At 54.7% G+C, this 23,429-nt stretch overlaps 2 protein-coding genes across 8 annotated transcripts in view; one reads left to right on the forward strand and one right to left on the reverse strand.

Moving 5' to 3' along the window:
- Positions 1–1,252: 1,252 nt before the first annotated feature.
- On the reverse strand, positions 1,253–10,275 carry CKMT1A (creatine kinase, mitochondrial 1A). The gene is made up of 9 exons (XM_021541837.3): positions 10,033–10,275; positions 4,799–4,997; positions 4,368–4,463; positions 4,030–4,251; positions 3,437–3,522; positions 2,413–2,536; positions 2,122–2,256; positions 1,701–1,826; positions 1,253–1,502 (listed from the first exon to the last, which is right to left on the reverse strand). The coding sequence occupies exons 1-9, from the start codon at positions 10,179–10,181 to the stop codon at positions 1,386–1,388; spliced, it is 1,254 nt and encodes a 417-aa protein (XP_021397512.1). The 5' UTR covers positions 10,182–10,275; the 3' UTR covers positions 1,253–1,385.
- PPIP5K1 (diphosphoinositol pentakisphosphate kinase 1) overlaps positions 10,066–23,429 on the forward strand; it is a 45,118-nt gene continuing 31,754 nt past the window's right edge. For 4 of the 7 annotated variants that reach the window (XM_077785982.1, XM_021541831.2, XM_021541833.2 and 1 more), the window contains exons 1-14: positions 10,951–11,019; positions 14,843–15,010; positions 15,293–15,467; positions 15,970–16,165; positions 16,258–16,348; positions 17,347–17,432; positions 17,668–17,822; positions 18,812–18,913; positions 19,197–19,358; positions 20,387–20,508; positions 20,960–21,061; positions 21,784–21,870; positions 22,311–22,386; positions 22,897–23,006. In XM_077785982.1, the coding sequence (XP_077642108.1) occupies positions 15,321–15,467; positions 15,970–16,165; positions 16,258–16,348; positions 17,347–17,432; positions 17,668–17,822; positions 18,812–18,913; positions 19,197–19,358; positions 20,387–20,508; positions 20,960–21,061; positions 21,784–21,870; positions 22,311–22,386; positions 22,897–23,006 (1,436 nt within the window). In that variant the 5' untranslated portion in view covers positions 10,951–11,019; positions 14,843–15,010; positions 15,293–15,320. The other 3 variants (XM_077785983.1, XM_077785984.1, XM_021541829.3) reach the window with 3 other exon arrangements.

Raw genomic sequence — 23,429 nt, forward strand, 5'->3', positions numbered from 1 at the left:
GAGCCAAAGCTGGGAGCGGGTCTATACCCCGTAACCCCATCCGTCGGCATTTGCGCTTCTGCTGGGGTCTGCGGTCCGAAGCTCCTTTATCTGTGCTGTCCCTGCCGGGGTGCTCAGCTCGCCGCCAGCTTTGACCGGGCACCGCCTGCTCCCACCTCGCACCACCGTGTCCCGGTCCTGCCAGTGCCTGGGGCTGTCCTCGCACAAAACCCTGATTCTCACTCTCCCAGTGCCACCTCCCTTTGGCAGCGTGCCGGGCAGCTCAGGTGGGCCTTGGGGGACAACCCATAAATTGGGGAAACGTTATCGATATCCCGTTTCCACTTCACAATCCGTTTCCCCTCAGAGCCCACCTGTTCCTGCCCTCGCCTTATCAGGTCCCTACCGCTGACCAATGAGTTTGACCAACTGCTCCGTTTCCCCAGAGCTGATGACTGGGGCCAGCCCTCATCAGCTCACCTCCGGCACGGGGCAGCCGCCCGGGATGCTTCTGGCGTTGTTGTTACCAATATTGAGCCGCATCAGCCTGTCGGCCCCAGGGCTGCGGGGAGAACCCGCATGACGCCCCCGCCTTCACCGTCGCCATTGCGACAAAGCGCGGAGGGGCCGCGGGAGGCGCTGTGCGGCCGCGCGCCCGGCAGGGGGCGCTGCCCACCGCATCCCGAGGCGCGCGGGGCCCGTGGCTCCGGCTGGGAGCGGAGTGGGCTCACCTCCCACAGCTCCCACAGCCCGCGGGCTCGCTTCCCTCACCTCCCACACCTCCCTCACCTCCCACAGCCCGCGGGCTGCTTTCCCACTGCCCGCGTGCACACCTCCCTCACCTCCCACAGCCCGCGGGCTCGCTTCCCTCACCTCCCACTGCCCGCGGGCTCACTTCCTCCTGCCTGCGGGCACACTTCCCTCACTTCTCCCTGCCTGCAGGCTCACTTCCCACTGCCTGCGGGCTCATTTCCCACTGCCTGTGGGCTCACTTCCCACAGCAGTACCTTCATCTGCCGGAGGAGACCTTCCAGAGTGTGCTGCTCAGTGTGGGACCTGAGGCCATGCAGTACTTCCTGGCCCTGCTGCACTACTATTACTCCTGACACCAGCTGGGAGGTGGCTGGGATGGATGGGATGGAGCAGGGGGCGCAGAGCCCATGTGTGGTGATTGTGAAGCCTTATGATGGGGGGAAGTCCAAGTGGTGCCTCTGCAGCAGGACAAGGCACTGGGAGGTCAGTGGGGTGGTGAAGAAGAAGCCTGAGCCATGGCTACATCAGCACATGTTTATGGGGTCTGACCTGACGAATTGTGGGTTACAGGATGCAGCAACATGCTGGGCACAGAGATCACACAAGCTACAGGGGGCCTGGGTCCCACAGCGCTGGCGCTGCTATGGTCCCCCTCAGTGCCGGAACTGCTGCAGCGGTGAGGGGATGCGGATATCCTGCCCCTTCTCCAGCCGCCGCTCACAGTCGATCAGGTAGTTCACGCCGTCGATCACCAGCTGCACCAGTTCCACCTGCACCAGGAGCACAGATGTGGTGACCGAGGGACTGTCCTGGGAGCCACACCACTTGGCTACTCCTGCTGCATGCAGGGTAGGTACTGCCACTCCCAGCACCCACATGCTGGCTCCAGCACATGGCCCTGGGGCTGCATGGGCCCGTCATGCAGATACATTCCAGAACCTCCCTCTCCAGCTCTGTCTGGCACCCACCTCTGACTTCCCCAGACGGTCCAGGTTGGAGATGTCAAAGATGCCGCCTTTGGCTGCGGTGTCCACACCACCCGTCCCACGCTTCTGTAGCCGGAGGTTCTCTAGGATCTTAGGGAAGCGGCTGTCCTGGTGCCCAGAGAAAATGTCAGTGCTCAGCAGGACCAACAAGGGTCAGGGCCCTGTAGCCAAATGCTCCCTAGTGCAGGCCCCTGCTGCTACCCAGAGTCCTCCCCTGAGCAGACCCAGGCTGACACCTGGGACCCACACCTCTCTGGCCAGGACTGCAGGCAGGGCTGGACCCTATGCCTCCTAGGGGACCCCGAGTGTGGTCCAGGGCTGGCTCCCATGTTGTCCTGCATCTGTGTGGCTGAGCTCCCCACAGTCCTAGCCTGGCTCACCACAAAACTGGCCATGGTAATACCTTGCTGAGCAGTGGCAGCTTGATGTGGACACCCGCTCGCAGCCCTGTGCCCAGGTTAGAGGGGCAGGTCAGGATGTAACCCAGCCGCTCATTCCACATGAACTCCCAGCCTCGCTCCTGGATTAGCCGCTCCACCTGAGTTAGAGGCACAAGCAGTTGTTCAGCCCTGGCCAAGGAGCATCCAGCAGAGGAGCAGCACCACAGGAGCCCTGCCTGCTCCTCCTTGGAGCAGGCAGGGCTTATGTGGTGCTGTTTATGGGGCTGGAACAGCAGAAGCTGTTGGACACTCACCTCCTTTAGGCCCCGGCAGAATCGCTCAAAAACACGCTTCATGTTGCCCCCCTTCTCCATGGAGATGACACGTGTGTGGTCCTCCTCATTGATCCAGATCAAGAAGGTCTTCTGGTGGTTGTGCCTAGGGACAGGGCAGTGTTTGGCTGTGCTGGAAGCTTGCAGAGACCCTTTGCCCACTCAACTGTGCCCCTTCTGCTCCTGCCACCATGGTACCAGTGCTGCCCTTGGTTCCCATGTGCTGACTCCACCAGGGTGGACAGCCAGGAGATGCTCCTGGAGATGGGCCACTGCCCATCCACATGTATCACTGCTGGTGATGGGAGCTGTCTCCAGGGCCTTGGGCACAGCATGGTGCTGACCCAGTCTGGACTGGGGACAGAGCACAGCTCCTGCACCATGCGGGCAGTGGCAGGGGGCTTGTGATGCATGGAGTGTGCACTGGAGGTCTGGGTTAGATGCAGCTGGAGCTGGTAACTGTATGTGCACTGGAGATGTTTTCCATGTAAAGGCACAGCGTCAGCGAGGATGGCATGGGCGGACAAGTGTGCTGGCTGCTGCTCTACAAGAGTGTGGGATGTTGCATGGCTGAGCAAAGATGCTGGGAGGGAGCAGTCAGATGCAACTGTGGCAGGTTAGGTTTGGTGTCACATAGACTGTGCAGAAGCCAGGAGGAGTGCTAGGGATTGCCCAGGGAGCAGAAGGCAATTAGAGGTTTTTGGCAGCCTTAGAGTGCAAGGTGCTGCAGGATGGTGAGAGCAGGCAGGATTGACAGCTAGTACTGGCTCCACAGACCCTCTTGCCAGTACTGTGCTGTGTTTGTCTAGGGAACAGTAGACTGCTGACAGTGATGCACAAGGAGCTCCCAGGTGAGGCCACAGAACCCATGGTGAGCACTGGTTCCATGTGCTAGGGTCTGTGGTGTGGTAAACATGGGAAACGTGGGTGGCAGGGCTGAGATAGATGGAGCAGTACGTCCCCCCCCATTTCTGCCCTGCTGCCCAGTGCCAGGGCAGAACCTCACCAGATCCCTCGGGCGTCAGGCCAGTCCCGAGCCATTCCTGCTGCTGTCAGGAGCGGGGACACCGGCTTGTCAAAGAGGAAGTGGTCCTGGAGGGAGGCAGAGTTCATGGGCTCACTCAGGCTGCATGGCTGGAGCCAGGGCAACCTCACTCGTTTCAGTACTCCCTGTCTCACTGGTCCCACCTGCCATGCAGAAGATTCACCACGGCTCTCCCAGGCAGGGCACCCATGGGCAGGAGCCCCTTGCCTTCCTGGCCTGGGAGGCTGAAGGTTGCTGGTGCTCAGCCCAGCCTGTGCCAGGGGCTGGTGGGGCACCAGCTGAGTGCAACAAGCCTGCCTTCCTCTGGGCATGGGCAGGGGAATGGGGGCAAGAGTCAGAGGTGGCCATGAGCTGCTGGGGCTCAGTTTGGAAAGCTCCTGGCTCCTGAGGGCTGAGCAGCACAGCGCTTTTGGGCTGCCTTGCTAGGGCAGGGCTCCTGGTTGAAGAAGATAGCAGAGCTGTAAAAAGAGGATGCAACTTCCCAGGGAGGCAGTGCCAGGAAAGGGTCCTGCACTGCTTGTACCGGGGGGCTGTTGGGAGCTGCACTGACTCACATCAATGAGCTGCTGTTGCTCGTTCTCAGTCATCTCGCTGAGGCGGTAGTACCGGCCCGCCAGGTCCCCGGTGAGGCCACTCAGTGCATCCACAGCCACTTTCTCCACCTCCCGTCTCTCGGCACGAGTGCAGGCTGGCGGCAGGCTCAGGCCACGGATGCTGCGCCCAGTCCGGACCCGGGACGAGAGCACATAGCGCTCATCAAACTGGCCAAACTTTATCTGGAACAGACAGGAGCCACAGGGTGCTCAGGGGGCAGCCCTGGTGCTGTCAGGGCCCTACCCCCAAGGCCCAAGGAAGGACACCCGCGTCCAGCACCACTGTCCAACTTCTGCACCTTTGTGGCGTCCAGGTCTGTGACGTGCTTCATGGTGCGGGGGTTGTATCCATTGTGCCGCTCCTGAATCACAGGGTCAAACAGGTCCGCAAACACCTGGAAGCAAGTGGGACAATGTGGAGCAGACCCAGGGTTTGATGAAGCCCCTGCCACAAGCCTGGCAGGGCCACACTGCCAGTGTGGGGGGCAGTGTGTCCTGCAGTACAACAGCAATCCACAGGGCAAGTGGAGCAGGAGGCTGCAGGGCTCCAGCAATAGCTGCTCCAAAAGAGCCCTGTGTCCTACAGGAGCACATGGAGACTTTCCAGGGGCCTCTCCAGCTGCTCAAGTTGAGCAAGAGGAGGTGGGTAGTAATGACCCAGGCTGCTGGTTGTACCATGGGTACTAGGACTCCTCTGACTGCTGCAGGCAAGGCTCTGACTGCCACTCACCTCATAGGTCTCTTCATCACCAGCTACAATGCCCACAGTCTTGATGTAGGGATGGCCAGGGTTGTCAACACCAGTCTGAATGCACTGGTCCAAGGTCCAGCCATTTGGGGTTGCCTTGTCGCAGAGCCTGGCATAGATGGCTGGCGTCAGGTTGCTGGCCATGCAGTTGTTGTGCTTCCGCAGGTCAGGGTACTCAGCGCTGTGGGAGGAGACACCAATGAGTTCTTTGGGGCCAGGGGACCCCTGCACTTGTGCCTGTGCTCCACAGAGACTCTTGGTGCAGGTATGGGCAGGGGAGCTCAGGGAGGGGTCAAATACTCTGCTTATCCACAGGAACTGGGAGCAGGGAGGTAGTTACAGGCCTTGCAGGGCAAGGGCAGGGACAGGCCAAGCCCAGGGCTGGCACTGAACCAAGACAAAAGTCCACAGGCAAATCTGGACCAGTCCTTAGGGAGTGGCTCCTTATCAAACTCACAGCCGGGCCCCAAAGTGGGAGAACCTGTCGGGTGAGCAGTGGGGCCATGTGAGCCCATCCCCACACTGAGCTGCCAGGGCAGCTGGGCTGCAGCGTGGGGGTCCCACTCCGCTTGTCCTCCCTGGGGCTGTCCTGATGCCAGCTCAAATGGAAGGGGACTGCTCCTTGTCTGCTGATGCAGTGGGTAGGGGAGGCAGGATATGCTGTCTGCAGGGTCCTGGCTTGCTTGATCCCTGGACCCCTGCACCTCTGCCCCCCGCATGCTGTGGGGCAGGAGATTGGCTGACCCTGATCTGCTGCCAGTGGGAACAACACAGTCCCAGTGCAGTTTATTGTATTAGAGGGATACTTTCTTCTAATCAGCTTAGAGGGAGGCTGTCTCTTGACCTCATTCCCACTTTAGACAGGCTTTGTACTTGTTCTGCACTTACAGGGAAATTGGCAGTGGAGGACCTGCTTGCCTTGGCCAAATCTCTCTTGAGGGTGCCTCCACTCACCTTAGTGGGACGGGTATGGCCCTTGTCAGCCCAGGAGACCACACTGATGGCTGGAGGGGGGTCCTGCATTCCTGGGGACACCCTTCTGAGAGTGGCCTGCTTTGGGGGTGACAGAGCTTGGAGTGAGGGTGCATGTGGGAGGAAAGGTGCCTGGGCTAGCACAGGTCTGTTTGCTGGGACCAAGTCAGACAACAGCACTAGAAGCAAATCCTGGCACCCCCTGTGCTCAGTTCCTGCTCTTGGGCTGAGTGCGCACACTGGGCATTGGCTCTGCTGCCAGCACCAATCCTGTGCTGCAATGCAGAGCCCTGTGGCTGCCACTGCCTCCTCCCCTATGTCTGCAGGCCAAGGAATGTGGCCCTTCGCCCACAGCTTGGCTACTGCTCCTGGCTTCCTGTGCTGTGCAGAAACAAAGGGAGGGAGGGCTCCCATTGCATCGTGTGGGGAAGGACTAGCACTGCTGCCTGGACCAGCAGGAGGCATTTGCTCCAGACAAGAACTGGTCCCAGGGTTGAGAAGGCTGAGGGCTGCTTTCAACCCACACATAGACCTGTGCCCTGATGAGATGATCCAGCTAAGAGGCTGATGTGGCACACATGGACTGGCCTCCCTCACTGCTTCTGCCCCTGTCATCTGCTGGCCACTGTCTCCCCAGGGTGACACACTTGTAAAAAGCATTTACTCATCAGAATGGGACACTTGGACAGGTTCTTCCACTGCTCAAGCATGGTCATGCTGCTGGGCATGCCAGGACCACTTGTGCTTTCTGTGTGACAAAGGATGCCCAGAAGCAATAGGGGTTCCTAAGGAAAGCCAGCTTACTCAGGCAGGAAACTGCTATGGGTTGAAGCATGCTGTCTGCACAGCTGTTTACACCTTCCCTGAGGTGTTCAGCATCCAAACCCCGAGACTCCAAGCTCCTGCCTGCAGGTGCTGTGCCTACTGCAGTGCTGACTGAGCACCTGGTTGGAGTGCACCTGCCCCGAACAGCCCCAGACCACACCCAGCAAATTTGGGCAACCTCTCTCCAGCCTTTCTAGAGTGCCTGAACTCAGATGGATGTTGTCAGGACCAGCTGGGTAATGCTGGGGTGAATCCTGGCACTGTGCTCACTGTGGTGCCACAGAGCTGCTAGGGGAGGCTGTGTCCAGGCTTGAACTGGAGGGCTCTGGCAGTGACACCACACTCCTGCCATATGCTCAGAGTGTCCAGGAGTCCTCTGTCATAGTGTCAAGATGATGCTGCACCTGGGCTGCTTTGACCCCTTGGTTGTGCTCTCCAAGGCCATTTCAGCAGCATCTATTTTTGTTCCCACAAATACTTTGTTTTGTGCCACAGCACCAAATGATATCTTAAAAGTCTTTTCCAACCTCAGTGATTCCATGATTCCAGAGTTCTGTGGTATTGTGGGCTCCTGCCCAGCTGCAGAAGCTGGAAGCGTGGATGTCTGCCAGGAGTGCAACTCAGCACTGGCGCCCACACTGTCCTGTGCTCACCTCAGCCTGCCGTCCTGCCCATGACCTTGGGGTGCAGATGCCCTCTCTGCCTTTGTGCAAGCAGGTGCCTGACCCCAGAGCAGACCCACTCAGCAGCCAGCAGGGATTATTACTCCATTGTCTATTGACTGGGCAGCTTCTCCAGAAGTGACAACCACTTGCACCTCCCCACAGCTCTTCACCTCTAACATGGCAGCCCCCAGTGCCCTTCCTGGAATCACTGGCCTGAGGTGACCAGGCAGTCCTAGCCACACATGGCCTCTGGAGAGGTGTGGGGGTGTGTGGGGTGAGCAGCAGACCCATTGTGGCATGGAACTGGGAGCTGGCAGGCAGCCAAGCACGAGGCTTGCTTACGCAGGGAGGAAGGGGCTTGGGCTTTGGAGAAGCTTTGCAGGGAGCCCTAATATGGTGGCCCAAATGTGATGCCATGCCCATCACAGGACCCACCTGGCAGAAGGCACAGGGTCCTCATGTCTCCTCGAGATGGGAGTGCCCGTGCCCTCCCAGCATGATCATCCATACTCCAGTACCTCTGCAAGGAGGCTGTAGAGTATTGCTCAGACCCTGCTGACAATGTCTCTTGGTTTTTAACTTAAAGACTAGAGGGGAAAAAATCTTCGGGGGAATCAGCTGCAGACTGAGGGATTTACAGATCACCCCTAGGCTCCATCCAGGTTCTTTTCAAGTGTCAGCACTGTCACAAAACTATTCCAAACTGAACAGAACCCCCCAGGAGGCTCATTTTAGAGCTTCTCAGCCACAGCCTCACCTTGACTTCATCCCCTCCTGATCTGATATCTGTGTCTCTGCAGTTGTTCAGAAAGCTGTAAAACATCCCCTTCTTGGGAGGTAAATAATCAATAACATCCAGCCTTTGTAATTCTATGAGCTCAATCAATTTCTGTCCCTGACTTTCTGTAGCCCAACGCAGCTTGCCGGAGCCCCAGTGCCAACTCCTTACAAGCCCTCCACATGCCCAGGGTTCCCAGTCTGCAATGCAGCACCGCAACACACCGCTCTGACTGTCGGCATTTGGTGCAGGGATGGCAGCAGCTGCCGGTGTTTGGAGCATCAACATGCTGCCTCCTTCCCACCCTGCTCCTTCCCTGTGCACAGTCTCTGCTGGCATTGGGATGGGCAGGAAAACTCAGTCCTTGTTTTCTTGGCCCGCCTCTAAGATGTGCTAAGCCAAGCAGCTGTTGCCAGCATAAGGACTGGCTGGTGGCTGCCACGTCCCTCTCCCCTTCTGGCCTGGCCCTATTCCTGCTCTGCCTAGCTCTTGTGAGACACAGGCAGCCACTGCGTCCAGTCCTGTCTGGCGCCGTGCTGCTCTGTGGTCCTCAGGGCTGGCAGCACAAACACTGGGCAGGACCAGCCTCTGCCATGACAAGTGATGGCAAGTGGAACCGTGGGAATGTGAGGTGCTTGGCCCTCCTGGTATGGCTGGGCTTCCTAGGGCAGCAAAGAACTGTTTGGACGGGAGTGACGTGAGAGCTTCTGGTCTAGAGCTTGAACCTTAGCATTGTGCTGCAGCTGTGACACTTATCTGGCTTAAGGGATCAGGCGCTGGGCTTGCAAATAAGGCCAGGGCTCTTGCAGAGCCAGCATTACCTCAAAAGCACCCCTAAGCCAGCCTGTGGTCGTGTAAGTGCCCACTTGGCCCAGCTCAACTCTGTGCCCACCTCCCTGAAGTCCTGACTGCACATCTCATTGTCATCCAAAATCCGCCCATTGGGGCTGTTGCTCAGCACCCACAGGCCCCTCCAGCTCTCCCTTTAAAAACAGAGAGAGAAGAGCCAGGACCTGCCAGCAAAGCTTTTCTTTTCAATAGAGGAGTCCCTGTCCCAAAGGCAGGCGTGTGGGAAGGCTGGTACAGCCAGATGAGGTCGGGCCAGGGGCTGCTCTGACACCAGCTCCCACAGTCAGAGATCCTCGGAGTTCTGCCAGCAGGACAAAATGGACCCTTTGCTCCATCCTGTTCCTACCAGGACATTGGCAAAGTCTCCCTGGCTTCTCTTGGGCAGAGCCTGGGCTATGTCCCCACCGGCACTGGCCGTCCCAGCACTGCTGTCTCTCTAACAGCTCCAATCTCTGCCATTCCAGTCATCCCGGGAAGTCCCCCAGGACCCCAATCCTACTCTCAAGCATTTGTCCCCTCCCGCTCTCGCATGTCCCTGGCTGCAGCGGCTTGTCCTGGTACTCTGGGACCACCCAGGGCAGCTGGCAGCTCCGGGGCTCTGTGCCCGGACCGCAGCGCCCAGAGCCAACCCCCGGACACGGCAATGTGCCCGGGGCGGCCCCCGCAGCCCTCACAGCCCCGGCCAGCGCGGGTCCCGTGAAAACCCCGACGAACCCCGGAGAGCCGGGACTCGCTCTCTCTAGTCCCTGCGGGACCGGACCCGGGTCGCAGCTGTGCCGGTGTCCTTGTGCGCGGGGCCGGCGGGGCCGGCGCCCCGGTCACCAGCAGCCCGAGGCGGGGCGGATCCATCCAACATCCGACACGGCTGAGCCCCTGCGGCCGCTTCGTCCCTCTCGTGGCCCGGGGCCCCGGGCCCGGACGGGCTTAGTTCAGGGCCTCCCGGTCGTTCCCGCCATGGACGAGCAGCGTCCATCGCGCCGCCCCCGTGAGCTGCTCCGGGACCCGCCGCCCAGGCTCGAGCCGGGGGGCGGCCTCCGCGCCCGCCCCCGGTGCCGGTGCCAGTACCGCAGGGATCGTCCCCCGCCCGGCGCCCCCCGCCCGTGCGCCCCGCCGCCCGCGCACATTACCTGGGCGGGTATCGCCGACGCTGGCGGTCGCCCGCGCTGACCGAGTCCCGGGCGAGTAGGAAGCCGGCGGTGAGAGAGCCGGCGCCCACCATGGCCAGGAGGCCGGCGGAGCGGCGAGCGGAGAGAGCGCGGGCGAAGGTGCTGGCCATGTCGGAGCGGCGGAGCAAGCGCGCCGGGGCGGGCAGCGGACGTGAGGGGAATCGGAACGGGAATGGGAACGGGAACGGCGGCGGGGCGCGCGGGGGGCGGGGAGCCGGCGGGGTACGGGGGGGCCTGGCGGCACCGCCACCTGCTCGGCTGCCCCGCCCCGCCCCGCCCCACCGAGGCCGCCGCCGCTTTCAGCACCGCTCGCCGGACAGCGCCGGAGGGGCGGCTGCGCCGAGACGGGCCGGCTCCGCACCGGGACCTACGCTCCGGAGCCCCTCGCCGCGCCCTGGGGCGGGCGGGCGCGGCCGGGTCAAAGTTTGTCCACCAGAAGCCGGGAGCGGCGACCGCAGCTCCTGACGGGGTGCGGTCCGCGATGGGTCCCGGGGTCGGGAACCTGTTTTCGGCGGTCACCAGCCCTCCCGCAGTGCCCACCACACCGACGGGGCCGCACCGGCGGGTCATGAAGTGCGCCGCGTTCGCTACCGCAGACCCCCAAGGGGCGGGAGATGCTGGCGCACAGCTACGCTGCTCTGGCACACGGGAAGTGGCCGCAGGGTACGGAACCGCGCGCCCAGACGGTACGTCTGCTCCGGGCGCTTGTCCCGCCCGGTGCAGTCGCACGTTTGCCGTTCCAGCACGGGCCCGGAGCGGGGCCCGCGCCCACGTGCGCGTCTGGCCGCGCTGCAGGTCCCGCCGCCGCCGCCAGGGGCCGCCATGCCGTGCCCGCGCGCGTCCCGGCCGGCCCGCCTCCTCCGCGCCAATTGGCTGCCTAGGGCCGTCAGCAGGCGGCGATTGGCTGGCGGCAGCGCCCGCAGCGCAGGGTGCGCTCGGAGGCCGCAGGTGAGCGGAGCGAAATGGCGGCGCCTGGCGTGGCGCCCCCTGCTGCCGCCGGAACGGGCAGGGGCGGCCGCGGGGCCCGGCCGGGGCCGGGGCGGGAAGCGAAGCGAAGGTCAAGGCGGGGACGGGTAGGGCGGCCGATCGCGCCGCTGCCGGGCCCTGTTTGTCGGCGGCTGTCGGGGAGCGCCGGGTGGGCGGCAGCGGCGGCGCCACGGCGAGGCGCGGCCCGGTCTCGTGCCGCCCCGCGCCTCGCCTGTGCCCGCCGGGCCCGGGGCCCGGCCTCCCGCGGCGCGGGAGCTCCGCCCGACTCGGGCGCAGCGGCGGGCGAGGCTCGCGCGGGCCGCTCGGGGCCTGTGCGTGCCGGTGCTGCTGGGTGCTGCCCGCTCTCCTGGCAGCGCGGCTCGCCCTTTGCCGGGCTGCCAGAGGTCGCGCCGCTCTCCGGCCCGGTCCTGGCCCTGCCTGCGCCTCTGCCCCGCTCTCCGGGGCCGCTGTCTCTCCCAAGCCTGGCAGGCCGGTGTTGGTGAAGCCGCCACGGTGTACGCGAGGTGGAGCGGCAGCGGCCCCCTGCACTAAACTCTCAGTGGCAGCGACCGTGTCGGAGGAGTTCCCGGTGCTGAGGTTTTCACGCTTTACAGAGGTCTCAGGAGTCTGATTAAATATTTCGTTACGAGCCATGTAAGACACGGACGGGTCTCGCCACTGTGCGGGGCAGACCGAGGCACTGTCGGGACGCTCCGCTCTGCTCCGCCCTCCGCCTTTGCGGCTCCCTCTGTGTTCGGCCTCCCCGAAAGCGCAGCTTGGATCGACTGAACTTCACTTCAGCTTCCTGGCTGTGAATGCCTTGAATGCCCGTGTTACCAGAACAGAGGGATTTCTCTGCTACACCATGTCCAAATAGTTTTAATTATTAACCCTAGAATAGATGATGTTCCTGTTCTGAATCAATTACGTGCCCGTGACAGGAGCATAGCTTCCACAATTTTAAAATATGGATTTAGCCTTAATGCAAACAGCCCTTGTAACAGTGGAAGTAACTCTCCCTGTGTCACTGGTCATGCAGAGGTGTGTTAGTGGTCATGCATGCAAAGGTACTTCATTGCTCAGGGCCTAAGCTTTCAGGGTTGGGTTTTTTGGACTGGTTGGTTGGTTGTAGGTAGTAGGCAGTTTGGTTGTAGGCAGTTTTTTCAGGTAGTTCTACAAGACATTGCCAGTATAAGTGTTTTAAAATGCCAACTTTGTGTATTTTTAGAAGTCATGGTCCTGCATGTGCTTGACCTGGCTTGGCTCTAAGTTGGATCACGCTTGCTGGCTTTCTGTTTGCCAGGGTAATCCCAAATTCCTGCCACTGACAATATGGTAAGTCATGTTCCTGTCCGTCAGCCTGGCACTACAGAGGCTGCACCTGCATCTGCACCTTTTGCTGTAAAAACCGAAATGAAACAAATCCCTAACATGCAAGTCCACTTTTTGGTTGGTTAATGCCACACTGACTACAAACTTAATACAAGACCTAATCACACCTTCACACCTTAAATGTCTGGTACCTCAGAAGCAGGGCATGAAGAATTTCTTTACTTTGTGAGCAGCCTTATCTGAACAGCACCAGAATGATCTGCTGGGGAACCAGAAAACCGAAAATTTTCTATATGGCTTCTAATCTCTAATACAGGGCAATCTAGGGAGCTGAAATAGTCCCAAGCCATCAGAGGCAAGGTCTATGGCTCAATATAGGGTTGTGTGTCAGCAGATTTGGACTGCTGATTGAGTAATTTTTGGTAACCTTTGGTATGACTGTGCATCAGATCACAGCTTCCCTTCTTGGAAGTGCAGCAGGAAAGTCTTCAGCTGCAGCGGCTGGCATGTACTCCTACTCGTCCTGTATCTGTGACAGGACTACCAAGCCTGGATACTCTGACTCAAAGCCGGAATCATCCTTACCTTTTGTGTGTATATGCCAGAGCCACATTAGTGCTCTTGTCTCCCTTGGATGACACAGTCAGCTACATTAACTCAACACTGATTTTTCTTGCTGTGATTAGTGAGAGCTGAGGCCCATAGCACTCTCACCGACTGTGAACTGGCTGAAATGTGTGGCTTCCACAAGCAGTTGGCTCAGCAGTCAGCAGGGACAGAACCATCAGCATGCTGTAGTTGGTGTGAAAAGTGTGGGCTGTGTGCTGTGCCGGAACCTGTAAGGGTTCCATGGTGGCAATTGCCACCTTGCTGGCATATGAGCCCCATGCCAGTTCAATACTAGAGCTGGCTCAGGTGTGGGGGGCAAACTTCCTGTTGCTGTCCTTAGATACCAGAATAGAACTCCGCTTGCCTGTGTCCATTTAAGAGCAACAGTCTTAGTTTTTAATGCATTAGTTATGCCTGTAGCTAAAAGTTCCGTTTCATCAAGAGTCTGTAGTTGCTTGGTATAAGTCTACGGTAAGGAATCTGCTTTTAAGAAAAACTATAAAAAGGTTCTGGTTAACCCTTCTCCCACACCTGAAATCATAAGGCTTTCCTTATTCACATAATGGGCATGCCTGTGCTATCAGTGGCTGTCATCTTCAGTGAGGCTCTGAGTTTTTACCTGATGTGAGTATGGTGCATCATGGCCTTGAAACAGAGCTACAGAGCAAGGAAGAGGCATTTTCTCTGGGATAGGAGGAGGAGTGTAGAGAAGTTGTTGCTTTCTGCTTTCTTAGGGCAAAGGTTTTCCTGCTGCTTGATCTGTTTTTTTTCCAGGAGGGAGGGGAGAGTAAGGGATTGGAGAAAATAACCCTCCTCCTCCTTTTGTGTGGTTTGCTTCACTTCATTAAATCATCAGCCATCAAGCTGATAGCGTACTTGCTAAGGGCTCATTCTGCAGTGATGTGCTGAGGCGGCAGGACACAGGCATGAAAATGGTTCCTGAGCGTGTTGGGACTGCAACTCTTGTCCTCCTCTGGAGACAGCAGGGCTATGTGGGGTGCACAGTAAATACTTCTACAGCCTGGTCTGCCAGCACTGTTCCTCCCACTAGCAGCAAGCACCGATGGTGAGTATCAGCTCTGACTCGTGCTGACCGAAATTCAGTGCCAGGTCTGTGCTGTGCTTCGAGGATTTTGTGGCGGCAGCAGCACTGGGCTCAGTGCATGGGACTAAGATAGAGATCATTCTTGGTGTGGTGTGTACAAAGCCCAGACTTGCTGTGTCCCCTCTGTGGTTTCTGTGGGGTCACTGTCCGCTCCCCCAGTGGATCCAGCAGTGGATCCTTATGCAGGAGGAATGCTTTTGGTTACTTTGTCATAAGGAAAAGCACAGTGAAAGGCGCCTGCTTGATGTTGTGGGTGGAGCTTAGGTCAAGGGTGAACAGCTGTGTCCTTGGCAGGTACAGGTCAGTTCAATGGTGTGTTCAGACTCTGTCCCCTCTTGAGGCAGGCAGTACTGCTCTTGTAGGTTGCAGTGGAGGACATACTCCTTTCCTGGCGTTTCTAACTCACAGCATATATTCAGCAGCTGGTCAAAGGAAGGTGATTGTTCCACTCTGCACTGGTCACAGCACTAATCCTGTCTAAGTTCAAGAAACCTGGGGACAATGCTCTCAGGCACATGGTGGAGTTCTTGGGATGTCTGTACAGGGCCAGGAGCTGGATTCAAATCTTGATGGATCCCTTCCAACTTGGTGTATTCTCTGATTCTATACCAGCTTGCAAACCCAGACACCCAGTCTTGCAACACAAACTATTGCTGATGCTCCCTCTGTGTCCTCTTTATCTGACACGGAGTTTTCACTTTTTTTTTTGCCTCCCTGCAAACTCCTGCACTTCTCAAACTGTTCTCTCTGTTACTGTAGGTCTTCTTGAGCTGAAAGGATGAAAATTGGCAACTGGAAAATCACTATTACTGACCTGAGCTTTATCCTGACTTCTGGAGTCCCAGTTGATGTTGTTGGGCATATGAGTCTACAAGAGTGTCGCCTGTCCCTGTCCATGATTTAGGCAGCGGTTGGACATGCATCACTGTAAGGGTTACATGATTTCAGTGCTGGTGGTGACACTTTCCCACTGCAAAGGGGTTAATTGCAAAATGGAGCTGCTTATCTAAAATGATCCAGAATTCCAGATCCCCTCCCACCCTGAGAGTGTCTTCCTGTTCCCTCTTTTTGTGCTGGGCAGCACTATCCCTGGGTTCCCTCATGCCAGATCAGTCCCTGCCCTCCCCACCACCATTTGCTTCCATCACGCAGCTGCCCTGGGATCACCCTGCATCTGACCTCTCTGCCTTTTGCACACTGTAATTCCAGAGCGGGATGGTCGGCCAGCAAAGCTGCAATGTCGTCCCTGACGACCTCCAGTGAGGGAGAGAACTCTGCTCCCAGGTTTGTTGTCGGTTCCAGAGATGACGAGACAGAATTTCTGGGATCAAACATGAAGACAGATGAAACTGATTTTTTTGAAGATGATGAAGAGGAGGAGTCGGTAAGGAGGTCCCCGCATTCTGGGCTGGAGCACCTGTCTGGAATTCCTGCGTCTCAGCCAGCTTTTGTGTGGTTACTGCTGGGGTTGCAGGTAGTTGGGACTGCAGGGGACACAGCACCTGGCTGTGTGGCACAGCCGTGGGACACAGCAGTGGCATTTATGACAGGACACATTACGTTATGCTGCTGTACTCACTGCCTCAGGAAATCCAGCTTTTTTGCTTGCAGGTTTGATTTGGGAAAACTAGTGTATTTCTTTGTTCTAGAGCCTTAACCTGACACTCCTGTAAATCTTTCTATTTCACCAGGGAAATTTTTGGGGAAAACTCTGACACCTGTGAAAAGGGCAAAGGTGTCTCTGCAGAGAGAAAACGTTCATTTTTTTCTGTAGCCTCCAGGAACAGGATGCAGAAAAAATGATCTCTAGCTCCTGACTGCTTTTGGCCCCTATTCAGTGTTATATTAAATGCTACTAAACTGATCTCTGTCTTCACCTCTGTCAGCCTCCAGAGCGGCAGATCGTGGTGGGAATCTGTGCCATGACCAAAAAGTCCAAGTCAAAGCCCATGACACAGATTCTGGAACGTCTGTGCAAGTTTGAGTACATCACAGTGGTGATCATGGGGGAAGATGTTATTCTGAACGAACCGGTGGAAAACTGGCCCTCTTGTGACTGCCTGATATCCTTCCACTCCAAAGGTGATGCATCTGTAGCAGTCCTTAGCCTGCTTGAGCTTGTGGTCAAGGAAACTCCTTTCAGCTTTCCCCTCTGTCCTCACCCTCTATTTCAGGATTCCCCCTGGATAAGGCAGTTGCTTATGCCAAGCTGTGCAAACCATTTCTGATCAACGACCTTGATATGCAGTATTACATCCAGGACAGGTAGGTGTCTATGAGCTGCTAAAGCCCCTTCCCTCTTCCTCTGATTCTTCTCAGCATGCCGTGGAATCTTAATTTTTCTGGTCACAAAGGAGTGAGATGAGGAGGAAGGGGACCTCAGCAGTGGCTTTTTGGGGTTTCTCCAAAGCATGGAGGGGAATGGCTTTGAGGGTGAAACCACTGAGACCGTGTAAAATCATGCTTTGTTTTCTGGGATAAATGGTTTGTAAGGAGTGGCTGGGATGTAGGGAATGGAAGAGTTCTCACAGAACAAGGCTGCCACAACTAAAGCAAAAAGACTAGTCTCTAAGCAGGAGAGCCAAGTGGTGAGATGGGGCTCTGGGTCAGAAATTGGGAGCAAGGCTGGGTCAGAATCTGTGGAACCTGTGTTGGTCAGAGACATTAGGTTTCTCAGTCATCTGTTGGTAGAGGCTACCAGATGATGTGGCCATGTGCTTGAGCTCCTATAGCCAGGCTGCTTTGGCTGTGTGTGAGTAGGGCTCCTAACAGATCCTAAACCTCCTGCCCTGTCTTTGGGGTGGTGAGCAATGTTATGTGGGTGCTGGCAGGGATCCCAAGGTGTAACTAGGGAAAGAACGGGGGTTTGCTCCTTGACAAGAGATGAAAGAAGGCTCCTTCTGCTTCTGCCAGGCCTGTGCACTGGACAGCTTGGCATGACAAGGCACTCTCCAAGAGGATGGGTCTGGGCAGGTGGTGTGTACTGGATGTGCTGCCGTGCTTTGGGCACATGCTAATAATTGAGTGTCCATGTTTAGGTCGGGTAGAGATTTACTCTGGGGCCCCTGTGTGCAGAGCAGGACTGAGGCAAACTCTATAGCCTGTAGGACTCATCCAGAGAGCATATGCTGAGAAGTAGCTGCAGTCTTGATGCTTTTTTGTGTTCATCTGACTGCATTCTTCATCAGTGGGAGTGAAGTCTTTCACTTCGTGTGTACTGAGGACCTTCTAAACTCTTCTGGCACTGCTTCTGTCCTCTACAGGCGTGAAGTGTATCGGATCCTTCAAGAAGAGGGAATAGACCTGCCCCGCTATGCTGTGCTCAATCGGGATCCTGACAGACCAGAAGGTCAGTGTCCAAATTCTACTGAAAGCCATTTCCCCAGGCTCTGCTATTTAAGATAGTCTGCAGAGCACAGATACTGGCAGGCACCTCAAAGAAGCCTGACTCATTAGTCTCTTAGGCTTTTTCGTGGGCAAAGGTCCCAGAAGCAAAACAAACTGATGGACCTGGGCGGGGCTGTGGCTCTGCACTAGAACTGTCTCACCTTTCCTGATATGCTGCTGCTGTACTCTGTCTTCAGAGTGCAACTTGGTGGAAGGAGAGGACCATGTGGAGGTAAACGGAGCTGTGTTCCCAAAGCCATTTGTGGAGAAGCCAGTCAGTGCTGAAGACCACAACGTGTATATTTACTACCCGACATCAGCAGGAGGGGGCAGCCAGCGGCTCTTCCGTAAGGTGAGGAGGGGTGTCCAGAGCTGGTGTTGGAACCAACAGATCTGAGACCCATGTGGCTTCAGGAAGGAGTGTTGGGACAGGTGAAGGGGAAAGGAATGTTTTGTGTAGGGGAAATTTAGACCTTCTTAGAACTTCTAGTTCAACTGCCTCTACCTGGGAACCACAGAAGGATGTATTTTAGTGGTAGTGGTGACTTCACCTTCCCCATCCTCTTGGTGACCTTTATCCTGCAGTCATGGAGCGCTGTGTCCCTTTCTGAATTGTATGCTGATTTATCCTGGGTTTATCAAGATGAATTTTTCAAAAAACCTACACTCCTGTCATTTAACATCATTCTTGCCCTTCCCATTTAGTGTAGCTTGCACACGTGATAAAAGCAGTATTTATTCATAAATTCCACAGAAAATCTGCCCTTACTCACTTCCCCCACTTTGCCAATGAACAGTTATAGCTGTGATATATCTTTTTTCCAATCAGTTACACATCTGGCATGAATAATCCTAAAATTATTGTTCTCTTAGGTAAGATACAGGTATGCCTCTTAAGGTTCTATCCAAAGTTTTACTAAAAATGAAAACATCATCCTCGATGTCGATAAAATCAATCATGGTCCTGGAAGGAAATTAAATTGGTTGTAATATCACCTGTCATAATTTGTTTTCATTTGCGTATTAGTTAGGCTCCTTACTTTGTAGGTCTTTCTTCACTTTTTTTTTTGTTCCATATCCTTGAAGTGATTGGAGAAAAATTAATAGTCTATAATAACTTTTCTCCTCTTTAAAGCCTGGAAAATGACATACTCGCTGCCTGCAGTTTGGTCTCTTTTGTCCTCCATAAATAAGTGTGCTATAATGTCAGGGGGGCCTGAGATGCTAATTCATTAAGTTTGCTAAATTCTGTACATATGGGATGAAACTTCTGCTTTTCTGCTTCCATCTAAGAAAAGGATCCCTGTGCTCTTTCCTGAGGTGTTTATTCTGTGCTTTCAGATTGGCAGCCGGAGCAGTGTGTACTCCCCAGAGAGCAGTGTGAGGAAGACAGGCTCCTACATTTATGAGGAGTTCATGCCGACAGATGGCACTGATGTAAAGGTGAGGAAAAGCCTGGAATGGTGCCTTCCTTGTCAGGCCTGGGGGAGCTGAAGGTTCAGCAGTTCTGCATAGTCCTGCTTAGGCTCTGGAATGTGTGTTTAAGCTCTGAGGTGCTGACTGCACAGTTTCAGCCCCAGAGTGGGGAGTGGATGCTCTGTAGTTCACACCAAGAGGAATGTGTGAGACCATCTCATCTCCCTTTCTGTGTCTGCAGCAGAAATACCTTCTGGAAGCTGCAGTTAGTCTTGGTGGCTTTGTCAGGTGTACTCACTCTTAATTCCAGGTGTACACTGTTGGGCCGGACTATGCCCATGCAGAGGCTCGCAAATCCCCTGCTTTGGATGGGAAAGTGGAACGAGACAGTGAAGGGAAGGAAATTCGTTACCCAGTCATGCTGACTGCCATGGAGAAACTCGTTGCCCGTAAAGTCTGTGTAGCCTTTAAGGTCTGTATTTTCTTTCCTGTGCAAGCAGGACTCCACAAATGTCTGGTATGTGTCAGGGCTGGTGTTAAAACTTGTCATCCTGGCATGTCTCAGGCATGGCAATCCTCCATGCCTAATGCCAGTTGTTGGTCCTGCTGGCTGTGGCACTTTGCTGGGCAGAGGTGACTGGGAAGGCAAGAGGGCCTGCAGGAATTGCCCACTGGGCTGGTAGGTGTTTGGTGTCCCACACACATACTGGATCCTGAGCATGCTGCTCTCTATCTGACCTGTGCTCATCCTGTCTTGACTATTTCCTGCTTTTGTTTATGTGGAAATTTTAGTCTTATTTTCTTTTTTGTTTTTTTTTTCTTTTTGTATTTTGGTACTTGTGTTTTGTTCTTTTGTTTGTTTAGGCTTTTTGTTTCTCTGGCTTTGTTTTTTTTTATTTCTTGGGTTTTTTAATATGGTTCTGGAGCAAACTGATGTTTTATTTTACAGTTGGATAGAGTGATTAAGAGTCTAGGTATGGTTCCATGACACGTTCAACAGTGGCAGTGGAAGAAGAACTGGACTCTGTTCCTGCTCCACTGCAACTGGCACCCCATGCAGTTGGGCTGATGCAGATTTGGTCTCTTTTCTACTTTGTAGCCTTTTCCATTTAGTGACGGCGTCTTTGTCTGCAGCACTTCTTGTCTTTGCTTGTTAGTCTGGTTCAAAATCACTGGATTTAAAAAGAAGAGCAGGATATCCAGGAGCTGCTCTGTTTCAGGTCTTTAGACCTCTGTGAGGTTGGGGGTTGGCTCTGGTGGCTTCATCTGGGGGCTGGTAGTTAGGGCCTTTGGTTCAGCAGTAAGGAGTAAAGGTCTGACTAATGGCGTGTCTTCACACTTGTTCTAGGCTTGTGAGGTGGGCATACAGTGGGGGATGGCTGTAGATCAGCAGGGCAGTGTTGGCTGGCTCTGTGTATTCCCTGCTGGCAGGGTCACTGCTGTCCCCCACTGCTTCCTTCCTGTGTGCCTAAGTCCCATATCCTCTCCTTCCTCCTGCAGCAAACCGTATGTGGGTTTGACCTCCTGCGGGCCAACGGCCACTCGTTTGTTTGTGATGTGAACGGCTTCAGCTTTGTGAAGAACTCCATGAAGTATTATGATGACTGTGCCAAAATCCTTGGGTATGAACAATCTGAGTTTTGATAGGTTAAGGTAACTCACAGCAAAGTAAAATGAAATGTGGAGTCTTGGTCAGTATGTCAGAGAAGTCTGCAAGTGGTTCTTGTGAGCCATTTGCTCAGCAGGTGAAAGCTTGGCTCTTGGAGGAATGGGTTATTTTCAAGCCCTGGAGCTCCTGCCTGCATTGACATTAGCTGTCTTTGTCTACAGCTAGATGTATTTTCCAGGACTTTTCATTGCCTGCTAAGCCCACTTGTGGTATTGGTGATATGAGGGAAACTGGTACTCCTTTGGGGTGCCCTATCTAGCCCACAGAGTGATAGGTGTCTCTGCAATGAAAGTGAGGGGAAATTCTGTAACTCTCTTCACATCTTTCAGCAGGACTGCTAAGGAGGAGGTGGAGAACCAAGGGAATGGATTTTCTTGTGAGTGTTGTATTTTGATTTCTTTCAGAAATATAATCATGAGGGAGTTGGCTCCCCAGTTTCATATTCCCTGGTCCATCCCAACAGAGGCAGAAGACATCCCCATTGTCCCCACAACTTCAGGCACCATGTGAGTACATGCCATCCTCTCAAAAGGATTCCAGTGATGACTGCATGAGGGACAAAGTGTGAAAAACCCTGTCCAAGGGCCTGACACCACTAGCAGCATGGCATCCTCCAAATGCTGCTTGCAGCCCTGAAATGCCTATGGAAAGGCTTAGGTATGCACATGGAAGTTGTGACAGGTTGGAGATTAGTTGTAGGTTTGATGAATGCAGATGAGCAGTAACTGAAGAAATTACAGAAACTGCTTACATGGCTTTCAGAGGTCCAAATTCTTCATCAGGACAGGAAACAGATCAGGACAGATACTGTCCTGTAGCTGGCTGCTACATGGAGAAAGTGCATGTCGAGCTACCAGTGAAATAGGTAGAAACACTTAGCTGAAAGATTCATAATTACCCATATGCTTGGCAGCCCCTCATTTGATACCTTTGGCCTTTCTAGTTTTCTAGCACATTAGGCTAGAAGATCAAAGGCAAAAGTTTCTTTGTGATCCTCAGCACACTTGTACACTGGTATGAAACTACTCAGCTTAGTAGTGTCTGCAGAGCTCTGACTCCCTCTGCAGCTGTGGCACTTGTGTCTGGGTTTAGTCTGGGAGAAATTCTACCCCTGCTGAGGAAAGCAGGTGTCAGAAGAATGGAACTGAAAAAACAAGGGGAAGCTACTTCCTGGTGGCAGTCTGGAGTGTAAGGGTGCATTTGTCATCTTTGTCTTGTGTTTCCCCAGGATGGAGCTTCGCTGTGTTATTGCAGTCATCCGTCACGGAGATCGCACCCCAAAGCAGAAGATGAAGATGGAAGTGAAACATCCCCGGTAAGAGTCAATGGAAGAAGGTGCTGTGTTCCTGGGAGGGGATGAGGGCCTATTCTCTAAACCAGAAGCGGGAGCAGAGGGCTGAGTGCATAGGAGGCAGTATTTTTCCTGGCCCATCCAAGCAAATGCTTTCTGACCAGTTGAGAGCGCCTCCTTTCCCCACAAGGATCCTGACACCTTCTATGTGAACACTGGAGGGGAAAGTGAAGGTGTGGTAGGTGTTGAAAAGGGAAGTGCCCCACTAAATGGAAAGCTAGTATCTGCTTACTGGTTGTATTTTGAAAAACACTTGTGTTTTCAGAATTTTTGAAGCACAGGAAAGAGCCAGCAGCCTGTTTGTTCTCCCTGAAGAATAGAGACTGAATGCACATGTAGGAATGACCCTCCTTGTATTATTGAAACAGCAGAAAATGGATCAGCATTGTTTTTTGTCTGTTCAGGTTCTTTGAATTATTTGAGAAATATGATGGTTACAAGACAGGAAAGTTGAAGCTGAAGAAACCAGAGCAGCTACAGGTAAGGAAGTACATTCTGGGTTTACTGTGTGGAATATGCAGGTAATACAGATCCTGGTGCGAGGCAGTTCTTTGGGAAGGTGCAAACCTCCAAAAGGGCAACAGTCTGTCACACAGATGCTCTCTGTCTCATTCTGCACGCTGTGCCCACTCAACTGGGTGGCAGCAGGAGAGCAGAACGGAAACTTCTGCTGCCTGATGCGCACACTGTTGGATGGAGATGACCTGATATGGTTTGCCCACCAGCTGTGGTTGCCTCTGGTGACAGATGGGTTCATGCTAGGGAGTGGGGCAACTGGAGGTACCTGCTTGGTTCTCAACTGGGCTGTAGTACAGCATGGGGATGTAGCAAACTGCAGTGTGAAAGTTTGTCCTGACTGAGCTGTGTCTTAAGAAATGACATGCCTCTGAGGAGTGTCTGCATGGACTTCATTCTGGGTGAAGCTGTTAGGAGGCCTTGCAGGAGTACACTGGTGAGTCTGAGGCAGAATTGGTCTCTGCTTTCCAACAGGAAGTGCTGGACATTGCACGGCAGCTTGTGGTGGAGCTGGGAACCCACAGTGATTGTGAAATTGAGGAGAGGAAATCCAAACTGGAACAGCTGAAGAGTGTCTTGGAGATGTAAGCATCCCTATCTAGGTGCACTGTGGGTTTGCCTCAGAGCATATGATATGGAAGAAGCTGTGCTGCTGGTGTCCTGGCCAGGTGGTGCCCAGAGATTGGGGTCTCCTCTGTCCTCTGTTAGTAACTGTACATGAAAAGCATCATGTTCCTCACTTTTACTCCTTGACATCTAAACCCTGACGATCCTTGTCCCAAGTGTGTCTGGTGTTTGGCTAAACAACTTGAGAGAAAACTGAGCTTTCTTTGCTGCAGGAGAGGAACTGGGGTCCTGGAGGGACCATGTTGATATGAAGCATTTTGATATAATTTGAATAAAGCTTGTTCTAAATAAAGTTGTCCTAGTGCTAAAAGTTTAGCAAAAAGGAGCACGGAAAACATGAAAAGAAGTTTGTGTCCTATGAGGTTTTGTACAGTCAAAAA

Source organism: Lonchura striata, chromosome 11 (genome assembly GCF_046129695.1).
Source record: "Lonchura striata isolate bLonStr1 chromosome 11, bLonStr1.mat, whole genome shotgun sequence".
Lineage (NCBI taxonomy): Eukaryota > Metazoa > Chordata > Aves > Passeriformes > Estrildidae > Lonchura > Lonchura striata.